The sequence below is a fragment of the Columba livia genome, chromosome 4 (genome assembly GCF_036013475.1).
Source record: "Columba livia isolate bColLiv1 breed racing homer chromosome 4, bColLiv1.pat.W.v2, whole genome shotgun sequence".
Classification (NCBI taxonomy): Eukaryota; Metazoa; Chordata; class Aves; order Columbiformes; family Columbidae; genus Columba; species Columba livia.
The window spans coordinates 66,728,925-66,747,504 of NC_088605.1; the positions used below are offsets into that span (position 1 = coordinate 66,728,925).

Below are 18,580 nucleotides of genomic sequence, written 5' to 3' on the forward strand. Positions count from 1 at the left end.
AGATTTCGTTATTATCAAAACCGAAACCAACACAAAGATCAGCCTTTACATATGAATCTTTTTCTGAATATACCTGCATTTCACTTCTAGGCGTGACAAGGTTACTTTTTATCATCTGTGAAACCTGATTAATCAACTCCTTTGTGCAGTGGACTATAGCCTGAAATGAGTAGTATACTCTTGAAAATGCTTCATCACTTCTCATCTGGGTGAAGAGAAGACATTTCAGCAAGTCTCCACCTCTGTACGCCCTCTTACTCAGAGAAAATCAGATATGATAACGTAGTGTTTCTGGTTGGGGGAAGAGCTGAATGTCTCTTCTGATGAGGAGACTATAGCTGGCTGAACTGAGTGCTGATTCTGTAGGGAAACCTTTAGAATAAATTCTAATTAAAATGCATTCCTAGAAGTGAGTCCCTGACCTATCTACTCCTTACAGTAAATTATTCTGCTTCTAGATTAATACTTGCGTTCTATACCTTTTGCGCTGATGCAACTTTTCCACCGTGCTAGACCGCTGCTTTTCCCACAGAGTGGCTCTTGCTGGTACGTGGGTGTACCATTGTGTCACTGTTCCATGGTAATCTGAAGAACGAGAGGGAATCCTCTGTGGTCTCTTACAAGCGGTGCTTTCAAGTATATTTGTGTGGGCTGTGTTTGAGAGATATGAATATCCTCTCAACGTTAGAATGACTTTAAGAAAGGGGTTTCCCTAAGTCTGGAGTGTAGGTTAAACCTTGAGGTAGATTATATATATAGATATATATATATTTGCCTCCAAACCACTTAGTTCTCATTTGATTCAGAGGCCTTTATTGAGACTAGTGTGTCCTAACCTAGCAGCACAGAGACGATCACCTTCCCTAAATATGGTGAGTAACTTCTACATTAATTTGAAGTTCATATCAGTGTGTCTCTGCCTGGCCTCAGAATGAAGTAATGTGCCTCTTTTCTCTCGTCCTCTACCAAAGAGACCTCAAATCCAAAACTTACTATTTTAAAAGTTTATTTTTCTAAATAGCTTTTTAATTTCTTCATAGTTTTTGTATAGAATAACTGTAGCAGAGTTCTTTTACTTTCTTTTCTTGCACAAAGCTAGACAACAAGAGATACAGGAATAGTGAAGTATTATTGCCATATAGAGTATTAAGACTAAATAGTTATTTTAGGGCAAATCTAGTGATACAAAGATTTGCTGCACTTGTACTGGGCTTGACTCTCATCCTCCCTTGGGTAATGCTTCTGTTGAGACCTTTGGAAATTTAACGTGTTCTGTAGAGTTTGGGGTATTCCTTGTGCTGCCGACTGACTGGAGCAGGCACAGGATTCCCTTAGCTGGGTATGTCATTAGGGAACAGGAGGGCCTTTTAGCCACATCTGGTACAAATTGTCTTCTATAATCCATGTAGCATTTGAAGTTGGGCTAGGGCTCTGGGCTGGTTGATTTTTCTTTTTTACTTGCATTGTTGCTGTAAGTTGGCATTAATGCTGTGTCTCAGAAGAAATTTTGATGCATTGCAATCTTGAGTAAGGAATACTTGTCATCACAGTATTATAAATTTCAAGTGGTATATTTTGGATTAGTAAGTAATAAATGAGGTGAGCTACAAGGACTGTTGAGATGAGGTTTGTTTGGAGGGAGAAGAAAACAAACGTGTTTTAATTCTTTGATAAAAATGTAAAGCTGTGGTATCTCTATCCATTGTAGTGAGAAGTAACCCCTCTGTTTTCAGAGCCAGTGTTTGCTGCCAGAAGGCACGTGTACCCGTTGTGCTAGGGCACCTGTAGGAACTCCAGGTTGCTTCACCTCCCACCTCTCAAACTGAAGCAAAATTTGTCAGTATTCCTGTGAGCATTACAAAATGTGCACAGCAAAGCCATTTAGAAATCTGGGGAAGGATTTGTTTTTAAAGGATCATCTTCCCCTGACTTGCTTCTGGATCCTTAGTACACCGTGATATGCTGCTGGCAGAGTCCCAGTTTCTAGCACCAGCAGCAGCATTGTGTTTCCAGAAGTGTGGGCATGGGCACTCTAGAACGTATAGGAAGGAACATGCATTTCACAGGTCTCTGAGTTGCTTAAGACTGGTGCTCCTGCCAGCCAAGCAATACCAAAGTTTTTTGCAGCTAGCTTGTTAGATTGTTCCTACATTTCTATGGGCTCTTCTTTCTGATTTTTGTCCTGGGATTTTGAAGCTTGGCTGAGAGCATGAAATTGAAATAGAGTGGAGCTGCACTTCTCGTCTAAGTCAGATGCTTCTTCCCTTCTCACTGTTAAACTTCTGTTCTTGTAGTTGCATAGTTTTTGTAGGGAGATCTACCTAGATCTTGAATTCTTTTCTCACAGATTCCCTTCCTTCTCAGCCACATGGGCCCCATTCTTGGAGTTATTTCCTTCCTGTTAATATACTAACTCTTTATACTTCAGATATTTGATTCTGAAGTCATTTGAGTTGAGAGATCCTGTATTTTTCTCTCTTGACTTGGATCGCACAAGAGAGTTCCAGCATCTCTCTTTCTTATCACAGCATCACAGTTTCACTGTAATGAGATCTTAGTAAAAAATTGTTCAGAAAAATCATCTTGGGCACTATCGATGAATATCATAGTTATTAATCCTCTTGTTGTCCTGAGGCATTTTTCCTTTTCACTTCTGTATTTTATCTCTTGAGTGTTTCCCGTCCATACTTTGGCAGTGAATAATAATAAGGAACAATTTTTTTACTGCACAATTTAAAGCTGGTATTTAGCCAATACCTAAGTTCTTTCCATCTTGCCCACCTCCAAGTAATTTGTCATGCTAATTAAAGTTGGATGCAGAACAAGAGAAAATACCATTGGAAAGACTCATGGAGTGCTATTCCATGAAATATGCCTGGTTTGCAAGTGTTTCTCTGAAGATCTGTGTACTTGACAGATTTCTCTGTATTTGACAGATCTATGATAGCTTGAGAAATGAATTCTAAACAAATCAGAGATATTTATTGTTGGGGGATTTATTTTATCAATATGTTTTATGCTTTTCCAGAACTAATTTGTATTCTATTAGCAACAGTTTGCTTTCACAGAAATTGTGTACGATAGGTGTTGTTCAAAGTATCATTGCCTTTGCCCCCAGTTCTGTGTACAATAATTGGATTTAGTTGAACCTAACATTTTCCAGGGAAGAAATATTCTCTTCTAAACGTATTAAAAATCAGGAATCCATGTGCAATATCTAGAAAATTAATGACAGGCTGCATTTAAATATTGAAGGGGCTCAACTAACTTCGAAGTTAAAATTTGTTTCAAAACACAGAAAAATTTTCTATAGGGTTTTCTATAGGCAACATCTTTACTTGTCATCATACCTTTTCTAGCAACTTCTTAACATGTTGTAAAGCTCCCCAAAACAGAAAGGCTTAAATCCCCTGAACTCATAACCTTACAATAATTAGAGGCTAGAATTTTCACCTTTTTTTTTAAATAGTCTCAGGTGATGGGAGAGAGAGGGTGACTAAAGAAAGCCAGAGATGGCTGAGGATGTTTTGAGGTATGCTGTGTGTGGCTTCCATGGCTTGATATTTACAACTTCCTCTAGTTATTTCTTATGTGACTGTTTTGCATGTTAGAAGTGTGGTCAAGGTATTTTTGGCACTGAACTTATGATTCGTAGCCTTTCAAATTAGCCTGCATGCTTTAAACTCATCTGTGCAGATGCCCATGTGGAGTGACTTACATGGTAAGCTCAAATGCAAAAGTTGGTATCACCTGAGCCCTGGGCATGACTGTGGTTGCTTTTTGGTTTTGTGCCACTGATTTCTACTCAAATAAGGGATTTATACTCATTGGGGAATAATTTTCTCACTTCTAGATGTAGTTCTCGTGATCTTTAATACAAAAATGTCTACAAATGGACCGATTTTCAAAGAGAAAAATATGCCTGAAAAATTGTTTTTCTTCCTGTTTTAAGAAAAAAGTGATATATTGATTTTTAACAAGGTCATGTCGTTTAAAACAATGTTTTGTACACACCACTTTAGCTAGTTTGTGTGTGTCAACAGAAGTATTTTCAGACATCCTGTGGTGAACCAGCACTTGTAGGACCAAAGAGCTATGCAGCAGTCTTACCTGTGCGAAGTCACTCTGCTACCTCCAGTATGAGAAAGCAAATGCAGAGATTACACTGCACGTTTTCCTTTCCTGGACTGGAGCCAGAGGACCCGCAGTGCAGAGACTCCCAGGAGCCCCATCTGCTCTCTGCTGAAAGCCAGGCATTCAGCTCTAGGTAGAAATAGCGTGTTCTAGCTTTTAGTTGGCTCATTGCTTGGTCCGATCCCCTTCAAGGCGTTTCTACTGGTTTGGGTTTTGAGTTACTTCAGTTGCTGCATAGTTTGAGATTATCTCAAGAAATGTAAATAGACTGCTTATCAAGTTGTGGATATCACAGCTTTGTGGGAGGGCATCTGTGAATTAATTTTTTGGGGGTGTTCAGTGTTCTGAATCCACTGTTACCCCAACCAAGGAGAATTGTACTTAATGGTGAGATCAGTTTTAAGTATTCGGCATTAAATCTTCCTCCATCACACAGAGCTGGTACCATTTTCATTTTATCTGAACCAAATAGGCCAAGACAGAACTAAGGAACCCAACTACTCTGTTTTGTCAAAAATCAAGCCTCACACTTAAAATTTTGATTGGAAACTGTGTACTATTGAAGTTTCAGCACTTTATCAGGAAATAACTGGGAGGATGAGAGAACTGGCAGATCTTGCTGTGTTTGTCTGTGGCTTTTTCTGGTGCTGCGTTTACATGACTGAAGCTGCATTTTTAGTGGAGGGTGGTGGAAGCAAAAGTAGAAGCACATGTAATGCAATGGCTGGTTCAAGGCTGACTGTACTGAACACGAGTGCTATTATGAATACCAAACCTGGGAATATCTAGGTAGGAGGAGATCACAGAAATATTATATGTTTGACTTCTTCGGAGCAAAAAGTCTTGAAGGCTTTATTGCTGTTTCAGATGAGTTTCAGTGAGTGTTGCTTAAGATCTGTTTCATTAACTGCTTTTTAAAATTTCTTTGGTTGTTCTTCCATTTTGATCACATTTACAGTAATAATCCACTTCTCCCTCCCACTCCTCCTACATGACAGCCACACACACAGAAGATGTAAAACCTGATGGTTGTTTATCAACAGCATTTATGATTATATATGTTCCACTTTGTTTCGGTGCTATTTTACAATATGGGTAACACTTACATGAGGTAAGTTTACTTGATGGGGCTGTGACCGGCCTTGGATCTTTTGCAATACAGAAATGAGTATCACTGAAAGGGTAACTTATTAATGGATTTGTTCCTTATGTAGCATTTGCTAGTATATACTTCCATTTATTTGGCATACTACTGTTTTCTGCTCCTTCCACTGCGACAATATATCCATTAATGTGGTGGTGGCCTGTAAAATTGAATTGTTGAGCTGATCCAGGCAGGAAAAAGCAAAACAAAAACGTCCTTTCCCTTCTCTGCCTCTTTTAGGCTGACTAATTTCTGACATCCATATTACATTGCATCCCTACAAAATATCGCTTTGCTGCAATTGAAGAACAAGTGAATGACAGAGCAGGTTTGGGGAAAATGAGCAACTGTTTGGAAAAGTAGGATGCCTTTAACCTGGAACTAGACTTGGAGCAAGAAAAGAGAATGGTGCAAGAGCCGTGCAGGATTTAACACTTAGAATACAGATGTTTGTGAAGTTCATTTTGAATAACATTTCTTAAACTCCAGCATGAGTGTCTTTCTGTCTGTGGTCATTTTTATAATAGAGAATTTATTAGAATTAGTAAGTCATCTTGTCATTCTTGAGTGGTTTCTTTTTCTCTCTTTCTCCTCTCCAAATGTGATTTTTGTATCTGGAAAACTCCCTTGTTTTTAATACAAATTAATAATCCAACCCAAAAGTGCTGTTTTCAGCCTGTTTGAATGTATCTAGGAAGTACTTCAGACTTAGATTATTACTGGAACAGTTATAAATTTGGTGGGTGAGCCCCAAGGGAATTTTGCATGCTTTTTACCAACTATTTTAAAAAAACCCATAAATCTGTGAGCAAAACTGATCCTGTTTTACTTCAGGGTATTCAGGTTCTTAAAAGCCTTAACAGAAAACAGAAAATTTATGTAATTCTGAGCAATTTTTTACATGACTATTGTAGTCCCCTATTTTCTAAAGAGCCTTAATTCTTTGAAGTAGCTGAATTTTATCCATCTTGGCTTCAATTTGTCTGTAATAAAAACCTACAGCATTAAATTGCATATTATAGTTGTAAAAACTTATAGCTGTTTTAAAACCAAACACTTGCACGTGGTATGATAACCTAGTTGCATCTCTTTTGTTCAGATTCATAGCTGTAGCTTTAGCTTAACTTGCGCTGCCAACACAAATCAGATTCATTGCAGTAAATTTTTTGTTGTAAAGAATAATTTAAATTATTTTTTAACTACTATAAAAAAGAGACTTCCAGAACTAACATGCTTTACCAAAAAAACCCATAAGAAATGAAAGGCAAAGCCATTACTCCATATCAACATGGTCCCTTGTGCATCAATAGTTTGGGAAACAGTGAAAGCAAATCTAAGTGGGTGGTCATGCTGCAATGCTGCTAAGCTGGCACTAGCCTGACCATGCTCAGCTGGGTGGATCACGCCAGTTTTCATCGCAGATAATTTTTTGCTACTTTTGACCATATCTTGGCCTGAATAAAAAAGGGAAGATGCACTCCCATGCTACAAGAACAAAATGGCTTCTGATAGCTGGGCTGGCTTGTATGGACGTATTAAATCAAGGTGCCCAGCACTGAAGGACACGTTGCAAAATCTGCATATGACTAAGAGTCAGCAGATATGTATAACAGACCGTGTTGAGACACAGGGGAGGGGACCCCCCCCACCCCAGCAGATGTTAGCAGTAGGACTTCTGGAGAACTGCTTAGTTATGCTAGCTGGGTGTGCAGCTGGGCCACACAGTGATTTGGGAATTGTCAGCTTTAGCAGCTTCTTTCCATGCGTTTCCCTGGCTTGTCAGAGCAGGGCCGGGGAGAACACAGAGCACCCACCCTGTGATCCCAGAGCATTCCCCAGCAACAGGGGGTGCGCAGCGCCTCTTCCCTGCCTGCCCCTGAGCCTGGCTTGCTCTTCTGTCACTGCAGAACCAGGAGCTGACATGCCTGAGAAACACTTTTTTCTGTGTTCTTCTCGTCTTTTTTTCTTTTCAGTTTTTCTGAACTTTCTTTGCTTCTTGCTGTATCAATTTTACCAACATAGCTATTTTCTTTTCAGTAACATCTAACCTATATCACTTTAATGTGGCCTATTTTTCAGCACATGGGCTGTAATACTGTGCATAACTTGACTAATGCATCTGTGCCTGTTGAAATGTCTAAGCCCAGTTGAATGCATTAGAGATGGACTAGCAGTTTGGATTCTCTGATTTGTTTTTGTTTGGTTGGTTGTTTTTTACTTCCGATAAGTATGGACAGATTTCACTTTATTTCTTGTTTCAGTGGGGGCTGGGAGCATTAATTCTCGGTCAACATTCTTCAAATTTTGTATTTTTAAGTTAGACACCCACAAGCCAAGTTTAGGCACTCCAAAATAAGGCTTAATTCTCACTGGTACCCCGTGTCTGCAGCTTCCACTGAAATGAAACAAATACAGCTTTCCATACTTCAACATGTTTTTGTTATGATTAAACATACACTCATAAAACTCAGACAAGCTGGAATCAAGTTTCTTGTTAAACTGAATTGACATTTTTTCTTAATAGGGTCCTTGTAATTAGTGATTACCAGATGCATTTAAAATGTGTGAAATGCCTGCAGGAATGAGAATTAAGAAGGGGGAGGGATGCCAAACACCTCAGATCTTCTCCTGGCAACCTTTCATTTTAAATTTCTGCTCTGCACATAGATGAAGCAGCATGGTTTCTATAAAATGTTCAGCTGTGGTTTCACATAAAGTTGATGGTACCTATAAAGAGAGTGACTTGTAATTTAAAACTTATTTGGTTATAAATAGCAGGTTTTGCTCTTGATGGCTTCTCACTTTTTTTTAGTGGTCACGTTGCTATCCTTATGATAGGTGTTATGAAATTGCTTAGTTCAAAATTAACTGCAACCTGCCAGTTTGCTAAATCCAGCAACTATAATAATGTTATTGTTTGTCATTTAGATCTGAAGAGAAGAATGAGACTTTTAGTCTCCTTTTCTGATGAACTAATGATGTCTCATATAGCCTGAAGAAATGTACCCAGGGCTCTTACCAGCCGACAGCACAGGAGCAGAATAAGTCCTCTGGATGAGGTAGCATTGGCTCACTCTGTACCATCTGTTCTCTCCCTTGTGATGGAGAGGTGCTGGTACCTCATAAAATTTTAAAAGCTTACACTTTTTTTTTCCTGTTCGGAGTTTGAAAGGAAATATCTAAATGAGGACTGCTTACTGTTACCCTAATATGTGTCCTTTTCTCTGCGAAAGGTGTGTTTTTTCTTCTCTCCTCTCTCTTTGGAAATGCAGTGCTGAGACAGTAGCTGGCCCTGACCAGAGGGAAGCTCGTTTGGAGTCTGTATACATTTGGGAAGTTTCTTTTCCCTAGGTTTCCCAAAGCAGAGACTCAGGCATGGATTCCAGAAATTCTTCTTAAATAAATAACTTACTTGCAAGGCATGGTGTAGAGAGCAGCTCGAGCTGGGTGCCTCCAGAAGAGGGACCGCTAGTAAAGAAAACCCCGGGCAATGATATCCTTACAATCTAAGCTTCCCACTCCTTATGCATCATTTTGGGCCAATTGTAAAATTAGACTCTAGGATCTCCCCATTTTTCATTAGATCCCTTAATTTTCATCAGGCAGGCTGTTTCTTATCTCTGTAGGTACTTGTTTGTCTGTTATCGGTCAGACCAGATGTCAGTCTAAGTCTTAGTTGTTGTTTTGGACCTGCAGGTGGGGAGAAAAGTCCTTGGAAATAACCAAAACATTCTTCTGTTTCTCATTTTCTTTTAGATGTGCCGTTCTGTTCCTTGACTTATCTCTACGGATGTAGCTCATGCTGATGATCAAAAGCTCCTTTATCTTCTTGCTTGAACAAATTCTGGGGTCCTATTTTGCTTAACAAGGCAGAAAGTTCAGAAGTTCACAGCTTGTGGCCTAAGTTACTTATGCTAAGCAATTTCTATATAAGCTATTTCTAATGAAGTTCTATAAGAAGCAGTATACCAAATAATTCAGTAAGCTAAAATAGTCTATTCCCTAACATATAGTTCTTGGACAATGCACTAATGCACAATAACTCACGCATGAGTCTTTTTCTCTCCAAGTGGTCTAGATCAGACTCATTACCCAAATTCACTTAAATTTGGAGCAGTAGCTTTACTGAATGCTTCCATGAAGCATATGAATTTTCTGATCAACATGAGGACATGCTTGATCTCTAGAGTATTTAAGATAGTTGATTATTTTAAGATGAATAATATGAGTCCTTTTTACAACACTTCCAATGTTCCTCCCACTGCTGACAGCTTTCCTCCTTGGGGAGATTCTTGCCACTGCAGCCAGAGACTAGTATTGCTCCTACCCTTGCAAAACTGTATCTGACAGAGTGATGGATTTAAGAGAGAATGGTGATGGGAGGGAAAAAGTAGATTCCTGGCTTACCTGTCAGCCACTTACGATATATGAAAAGGAAAATAGAAATGCATGCAAGACCTGGTTATCTCTTCTCATTGTAATTGTGCACTTAAATTTTTCTTCCTATATAGTTAATATTTTATTTTTCCTTTAAGTGTACTTTTTTTTTTACCTCCCTGTTTCTACTAGCTTCACTGCGAGCACCTCAGAAGGAAGAATAAAGATGCGGAGGATAATCTAGAATTGTGGCCCCATCAGAATGTTGAGATGGAAAGGTATTTACTATCTTAATTCTACACGTAGAGACTTCTTTTGTTTTTATTTTTAAAAAGGCAATTTACATTACATTATTGGAAATATACAGTTGAGTGTTTCCTGCATTTGGCAATCAATTTATCTTCCAGAGACCCTGGTTACTACTTTTTCTTCCTCTTTAATCTGTCCTGTGGAGGTCTGTATCAGTTCTGTTTGAGTGAAACAGAAATTTTCTGTGCTCAGAATAGCAAAATCACAGAGAACACTGTAGGTGAAAGGGATCTCAAGGTCATCTGGACTGACCTCTTGCTCAAAGCAGGGCTAGTTAGTTCAGGTTACTCAGGGCCTGTCTTGGTGAGTTTCAACTAAGTATGGAGATTTCACAACCTCTTTGAGCACCTGCTTGTTCATGAACTAATGTTAGTTCTATTGATAATGACAGTAAAAGAGGTTATACTCTATGATATAGAGATAAAGAGCTTGTCTTATGGCTACAGCCTCTAATGAGGCTGTGATAATGGTAGCTCCTTTCTAAGACTGTCAGTGAGTAATAAGGAGCTTTACAAAAATCAATAGTGCTGAGTATTTCAGTGAATACCGCTGCAGGCAGCAAGATAAACTCTGGCTTAAAAAAAAACCAAAAAAACACCAAACCTCCAGGCAGCTGAGAATGATTAAAAGGTAGCTTTAAAAACTACTAAGTACAGGGTGTGGATTTTAGAGAGAGATAAAAAGAAAAAATTGTTTTAAGGTAACTGTAGATTGTTTGGGGAAGCTTAAGAAATAATACCCTACCCTTCTTCCTGCATTTTTTCTAGGTTAGTTTATTGTGAAAGAACTGGATTTGAAGTCCCTTGTGGGCTGGGATTTCCCACTTATTCAAGACATTGTGAGCTGCTGCCAGTGTAGGTTGACTCTAACCTGTCTCTGTGGAGGGCGGGAGGCACCAGGTTCCTGTCTGGCGATGGCAGCTCTGGTGAAACCAATGCCAGTTGCTGGCAGTTCAAGCCCTGGATCTGTAACACAGACAGCCATGCAATGAGCTTCCTCTGCCTTTCAGCTTGGCTGCCTACCAGCTACCGCAGGCAAGAAGTTGGCCTGACTTAACAGAGCCGGTTGTCCTCTGTCAGCTACTGTATGTTAAATTTCCTGGCTGAATTTCCAAATGGTGTTCATCTGTTTATTCTGCTTGCACTGCTAGTAAGTCACTGAAAATATTAGGTCCCTGTGGGAGACACTAAGCCAGATGAATCATGGATGTGTTTTCCTCCAAGGGTGCAGCCCAGCTGTAAGCCCAGGTCAGTAAGGTGTTGGTGATGCATCCACATTCTAGCCAAGGCTGAACTAGGAGGCAAAACAGCCAATGCATAGATCTTGTTCTGTTTGTGGTGATGCCTGATTTGGGACAAGAAAGAATAGTGGTGTAAAGTACAAGTTAAAAATGTCAACCATGTAATTGCATCAGAATCACAGCTTTCCACAGCAATGAGTGTGTGTAAGATGTGAATAGACTCGTGGTGCTCAAGCTGTAGATGTGGAGCGAGCAGCCAGTCCAGAAAGTGCTGCTGGAGGGAGATAATTTCAAAAAGGTGCCTACTGAGGCTAGGACGGTGTCCTAAAAGTTGTGCAAGTTTTCTAGCTATTGGTCTTAACAGAAAAAGAGCAGGCACCTGAAAACATCTAGACCTGTCTCCCCTCTTGTTTTGTAGCTCCTAGTTTTCAGTTCTTTCAACGCTCTTCTGCTGTCTTCCTCCAGCTTTCTGCATGAATGCATTCTGGTGGGGGAATTCATCTGCTCAGAAAGCACATGCTACTTGGTGGCTCTTCTTGACTAGCTTTCCGTTTGATTCATTTTCATGGCAATACTTCAATTCCCTTTCTACCAGTGATCCTCATGCAGCTACAGTCATCTGTCACTCACTCACGGCTCATTTAAAGCCCAAGAAAGAGAGTGAAAATAATGTAATTGGCTTTCTTGAGGTTTGAAGCCAGCCCAAATGCCATCCATCAGGAAGAAATTCAAGTACTGTCTTGGTAGCATAATTAAGCAGAAGATCCAAGTGAAAAGGGTATGTTGTTATTGTCCTGATGTACAGGCTGTATGCCTGGGGTACAGAAGTGAGGCAGCCGCATTGGAACACAGTCCCAAAGGACAGGAACCTGCAGGCATGGAGGAGTGCAGAACTTTGTGATAAGTAACATATTATTTAAAATGACCCAGCTAGTTGTCATCTTCTTGCATTTTAAATATTTGTGGGGATTAGTCAAAGATTGGGAGATGCTAAGTGTCTATGTATCAGTAGCTTCTCTCTCCACGGAGATGTGGCAGATTATAGGTGCAGCTTCACTTAATCACTGGGCCTTTTTTTGTTTTCTTTTGGCTTATTTTCAGAGAAACCAGATGTGTTTTCATTAAGAACATTCACCCCTTTCGTTGTTGTGATTTGTGTAATTCTTAAAATTAAGCAAAACTATTAAAGAATAATTGTTTCTGTTCACATTAACAGCACACAGCTTCTCCAGATGTGGCATTTAACAGCCAAACAGCTGCTGGCTATTAAATGTGCCTTAAAAGCTCCATTCCTCTGTCATAAAGGGAGCACAAGTGTAGGGACGTTTATGGGGTGATAGGCAGATGTTTTGGCTAAATCAGATTTGAGCGAAAGTTTAAGTGGTTTCTCTGCTATAGTTGCAGTACGTACATGTTTTAACCCCTATAATACACCTTGCTTTATGGAGCTCTCTTCTTGGGACTGCAGTGAGATTATTTCTTATCTCACATGTCCCAAACCAATAGTGCCAGCACTTCTTTCTTTAACATTTGGGACATATCCAAAAACAATGCAGTTCTTCTGCTAGGTGGATCTCAGCTGTTGCTGGTGGCTGTTCTTCCAGCTATGTTTTTGAAATAGAGGGTGAATTATTTTTTATGAAACTGGAGTTAAAAAATTAAGTTGGAAGTAATTTAAAATAACATGTTGCTTTTGGTTTGGTGGTTAGTGTTTTTTATTGTTTTGTTCCACCCCCCCCCCCTTTCTTTTAAAGTATATCCTCATAATCATGAAAGGGAGATGTTCTTTTTGTGTTTGCATCAGTGCAGTACACTTTGTACCCAATAAACTGTTTTGTTTTGATAGTGGTAATAGTGAGGGGGAATGTAGAACTAGTGGAGCTCAATTTCAAGAGATCTGGCTCAAATTCCTAACCCTAAACTCTGAGCAGAGCTCTGCTCATTGGGTGTTGAGTACTGGAATAGCACCACTGATTCTTAGGGAGCTGCATGACGTTGTAACTATTGTCTGTCAGCTCAGGATCTACTGAACTCGTAAGAGTTCATGTGGCTGCAAAATTTTTTTTCTGTAACAAAAGTATTTTTGTTTTCTTGGCAAAATTTCTTCCCGTTGCTTGTTGGACCGAAAATTCTTTGTCATTCAGACTTAACTGGAAAAGATTTTAATATAAAAATCCCAATATATTTACATGAAAAAAATGTAATTCTAAAAAACTAAATTAGAAAAGAACAAGAATCCTGTAAAATCAGATGGAACATAAAGGAATAGGCTAGTTCTACCATTACATTGTAGTTTGTAAGAATTATATGTTTAATTTTATTCCTCTTCTATGTCTGTTTCCAGCACAAATTAGATTAAAATTTCTGTAATATAGGTTTCATTCTCTCCCATATTCTAAAGGCCTTTTACTGAAGTGAAATGTGTCAAGGGAAATATTAGCTGAAATGGTTTGCTTTGAAATTCGCCATGTTTTTTAATTCATCCAAACCAGCTCATCTTCCATAATTCAAATGCAGAGATTTATTTATGTGGATCTGCGTTTCAGACTTAGCTGAGTAAGAATCCTACATGTCCCAAATGCCCACCCAAGGGGATGAAGCATGTGTTTAACCCCTACACTCTGGAATTCATTTCCCGTCAAAATATGACTCTGTGGTGTTGGTGTCTGGCTGTAAATCCTGGCCTAAAACCCTTTTCTTTGGTTTTGTTTTGTTTTGTTTTGTTTTGTTTTTCCCCCACAATTGTTTATGTGTGTATTTGCCCTTTCACCAGAGAAGAATGACCCCAGCACAACAGCCTTGAAATTTTTATTTCAAATAGATATGTCTTCCGCGTTGTTTTCATTTTGCAATAATTGCCTAAAGATGCATTGTAGGTATGTCCATTGTTGCCACATAACTACTATTTGTAAGCAATAATGCTGGTTCCAGTGAAAACGAGGGAGAGCTAAGAGCTCACAAATGGTACCAGCTGCAGAACTGGGACTCTGCATGAGCCTCCTGCCAGGCTATTTGGTAAACATATATTTTTTGGCTATCAATCTATGCTACTACAAGCCCCAAGCATGTGTCTCATCAAAAGAACATGGAACCGGGTCATTGGGAGCTGGAACTGCTTTCTGTTCCATTATTGAAAGCATGGATTGGTGGCAGTTGTTTTGTCTTCTGCTGCTTCTCCTAGCCAGGAAAAGACTGACTGCAAGGAGAGCCCTTGATGCTATTTGAAGCCATTGGTGTCCACAGCTTGCGCTTCCTTTCTGGTGCCATCATGTTCTGTCTTTAGGGATAGTTTTGGGCCAAATATAGGGTTTGCTCTGACTCAGTTACATGCATAATTTGATATAATTCCCTTTGTATGTACAGCCATCACTCCAGTGCCTAACCCTGTGAGGACAGACAGATCAGCATAGTTTATTTTGCTGTATGGCTTTGATCTGTGTAGGAATTTCAGTCCCATTAATGTACAAAGCATGTGCTGGGCACAATTACGTCACGACTCTCAGCTGAAAAACTGAATTGCTATTAAAATTACACAACCATTTATAAATAATTACAAAAAGCTGATAAAGCCTAGAACTTGAAATGGCGCAAAGACAAACCATAGAGAAAAAAGTCAAAACCGTTTTAAAGGCAGCTAGGTGAATACATGGGAAAAATGAAAATGTCTGTAATCTGGTGCACAGTTAATCTCTAGCAGTGAAGCCCTGCATGTATGTGGCCACTTGCAAATAGACCTATGGAATTTCTTGTTCTTGGAGAACATGGCTAGAAGGATATTGGCTACCACTTTTCAGGTATGACATGGAAATGATGAGTAAGGTTGTGCTTTCTCTTTCTCCTATAAGCTGCTAAAACTTATGCAGGGAGACCAGCTTCCTCTGTTAATATCTGTAGGTTCTGCTTCCATGTGAAATGTCTTAATTTTCCCCAACAAAAAAAGGAAGTTTAGCAACTCAGAGTTTACAAAGAGGAGTTAATCTGATCTTTTAGTGACTTCTGCATTAATCATAATATACTGTGTAAGTAGGATAGGTTGTGTATTTTCTATAGCTTCCTGCTTCTATACTTTAGGAAGCTTTTACACATAGAAGAGGGATAACATTGCTTCATATGACCACATGAGAATTCTTTTAATATTCTCTGATGATTGATTTTACAAAACATGAAAAACTACCTCCAAATTTGAATGTATTTCATTTTTCTGATTTTTGTTTTCAATTCTAGCAGATTGCCTATTTGCTTTACTTGCAAACCCATAATTTAATTAGTAAAAATTGAAATACCTCATCTTAGAAAATGTTACCAATGAGGTAGTACAGTAAGGATATTAATGGTGCAGAACCATATCTGTGAACCTCACAAAACAAAAGTAGTTTTGAAAAAATTGCTTTAAGTGGAAGCTAATGCCGTGTGCCCTCTAGAGCTCACCAGGGGAAGCTCAGGTGATCATCAAGAACTGTCTGGTTCTGGGGTAGCTCCTAATCACCAGCACTCAGATCATCTGTGTGCTTTGAAAGTGTGGACTGTAACGTTTTACATCACAATAAGTATATAATTCCAGTTATCCAAGTGGCTAATATAAAATACAGCTAAATGGAGTAATAATTTCTGGTCAGAAGACCTTAGCCTCAAAACTGAGGGAAAGCCAAATGGACTGAGAATTCCAGTCAATGAAATCATTTTCTGATTTTCGTGACAATGTTGAAACACCAGTGTATTACAGAGCAGCAATCAGTTTGTGGGGATCTGAGTCTTTTGTGGTTCCCTTTGTTTTAGCCAGGCACAGCTGGTTCTTGCTCTTGCCCAGGCACCTCTAAGCTCAGAAAGGAGAATGCAGAGACAAGATGGGAGCAGCTGGGAGTAACATCACGTACAGCCAGAGCCTCAGACTGCGGGGAGCAGAGGAATGAACACTTCCTGTTTGAAAAGAAATATTTAAAGCCAACCCACCACCTTCATGGGGTATTTCCCAGCTTGATTCACTCTCTGATCTCAGGAGGCTGTGGTCACGCATCTCCTCTCTCTGTGGTTGAACCTGCAGCAGAGATGAGTGCAGCTTGCCTAAATACTTGCTGCTGCTCTCCTGCCAGTGGTTGTTGCTCATCTTTTACTGTGCTCTAGACTGCACCTAAACATTGCTCCTTTATACTGAAGAGTTGTTTTAGTCTAAGCTGCTTTATTTTACTTAAAAGGGTTTAAGGAATCCCTGACTGCTTTGACCAAGCCAGGTGAGTGGGCCGTGCTAGCAGCTGGGGATGGTAATTTGTTATAGAGAAGTAGCAAAGGTGGAAAGTGGCTGGGGCTGCAGATGAGTTAAACTCTTTGGCTGGCTTTGCTGTTGCTAGAGCAGGGTGTGTGACCGCAACCCCAGGCAATGAGCAAAATAGTCTTTACCAGAATCCACTTGTAGGGTAGAGTTGTTTCTCTCAGCTAAGTGTAAGCTGGTTACTCTACTGATCTCACACAGGAGGTCTGTGGAGCAAGAAAAGAAGAGAGAAACTAGCCTACATTTGGCTGGTTGCTTAAACACATTTAAAAAACCTGAAGTTTTGAAAGCTAAATCTGAAAATGTTGGCTTGTGGTTTTAGCAGTTCCATCCTGAATGCCTCAGTACTGCTCAGTAATGTTTCACCTTGCTTTACCTAACCTGTCCATTCCTTTTGCCACCTTTCTTGGGGCCCTAAGGAGGCTGCAGCAATAATTTATATCTTACTGTGTGTAGATAGTTTCACACACTTTTCCAAAACTGCACCATGAGTGATTGGTTCTGTGATGCAGCTTTTCATTTTTTTCCAAGCATCTGCAAAAGCCCAGAGTGCTCTGCACAGTGTATATCCAATTCTTTTACTCAAAGCAATCTTGGGTGAGGTCAGGCATGGGAGTTGAAAGGAGCCGAAGATGCTCTCTTGCAGGGGAGTGCACTTGAGAGTGAAGGGGTGTTGCTATATAGGTTGCAAAGTTCACATTACATAGCTGATTAAAACAAAGGTTATAAGCAGAATGCTTGGTCGTGCTGCTGCCTGAAAATTTATTGTTGGGGAACCTTATCACAGAATAGCTTAAAAAAGAAAAAGTGCCATTTGCACTGGTTTGTCCAGGATTTTGCAATATTTACCACGATAGAAAAGGGCTGGATTTCTTTCTCAAGTTTCCTTGTTTTCCTTCTGTAGTTCTCTTCTTGCTGTACATGTATTTGTGCTGACAAGGCTGGTGGTTTCTTGATTCTGTGCATGGCCATAGTCCTGCTCATTTCCTCAAACTAGAAGCAAAAGGGAAGTTGAGAAGCGCGGAGATCGCGTGCTGGCCCTGTGCTGAGCGACCTTGCTTGCTTGCCCAGCCCCACGAGCCGCCACGTGGTCCCGTGCTGCTGGGGCTCACCTGCCACCCACGCACAGCTGGGGCTGTGGAAACTGCCGCAGGCGTTCTGAGCAGCTGCAGCCTGCTGCGCCGCCGAGACATTCATAAAAACGTGCATCAAGTCTTCCTCTTACTTGTCGTGGCTTTGGAAGGGAATTATGGCCAGTTAAAATGGTCTAACAAAAGAAAATACTCTCTTCAGCTGGGTACTCTGTTTCTTTGAACTTGTTCTAATTGCTATACTGGTTTAAAAGAAAAAAGCAAAGCAAAAGGTTAGTACAAAGAAATATCTTTCTGCAGAGAAGAAAAAAAGCACATGATGTCTTCTAGTGCTTCAGAACCACCCAGCGCTAAAGAAACCTGGCCTTGGTTCCTTGCGTAAAAGTCCTATTTCCTGTGTCAGAGGTCTGTCTTTCAGAACATACTCAAATATCTTGTTTCTGTTGTTTCTGCCATTAAACTGTTTTGTTTTGTTTTGGTGCAGTCAGGCTTCATGGCAGCTCCAAAACTGCCATGAAATTCCCACTTGCTTGATTACTAGGTGGCAAGTCAAAAAAAAAACCCTCTTGAGTTTTACTTGACCTTATTTCCCGCTGTTGGCATTATATTGTAGTACCTCTGTAAATGATTTTGCATTCATGCTTCATGAAAATACATTTTTGTTACAGTCTTTGTAAATATGAAGAATAAAATGAATCACTTTAAGCTGTCAGTATAAAATTTGCCGCACTTATTTACTTTTATATTAGGATAGATGTATTTGTTTATTGGATAATTTTATCAGTTACCCTTCTAGAGTTTCCTCAGAACCTGCAGTCTGATCCCTGTGGATTGCCTGTCTAAACTGAAATAAGGATAACTGTTAAATTCTTACTGCTTTTGTTTTTGTTTTTTTTTCTAGTAGTTCCAATGGAAAATTTATTATTTTCTGCCTAAGTGTTCTTGCTATAACAGATTGGTAATACTTTTGAGCCTTGCAGTTTGCTTTCTGGTCATGCATTACTTATATTTTAGAGTTG

The 18,580-nt window shown here is 39.6% G+C and overlaps 1 protein-coding gene across 7 annotated transcripts in view; it reads left to right on the forward strand.

Moving 5' to 3' along the window:
- Positions 1-18,580, forward strand: part of TNIP3 (TNFAIP3 interacting protein 3) — a 70,051-nt gene that overhangs the window by 9,277 nt on the left and 42,194 nt on the right. For 6 of the 7 annotated variants that reach the window (XR_002423901.2, XM_021298630.2, XM_021298623.2 and 3 more), the window contains one exon: positions 9,848-9,933. Coding sequence is in view for 5 of the 7 variants with exons in the window: in XM_021298630.2 (XP_021154305.2) it covers positions 9,926-9,933 (8 nt within the window). In the remaining 2 variants the exon portion in view is untranslated. Of the gene's footprint in view, positions 1-9,847; positions 9,934-16,026; positions 16,433-18,580 lie in introns of those variants that run through there. The other variant, XM_013369798.3, reaches the window with a different exon arrangement.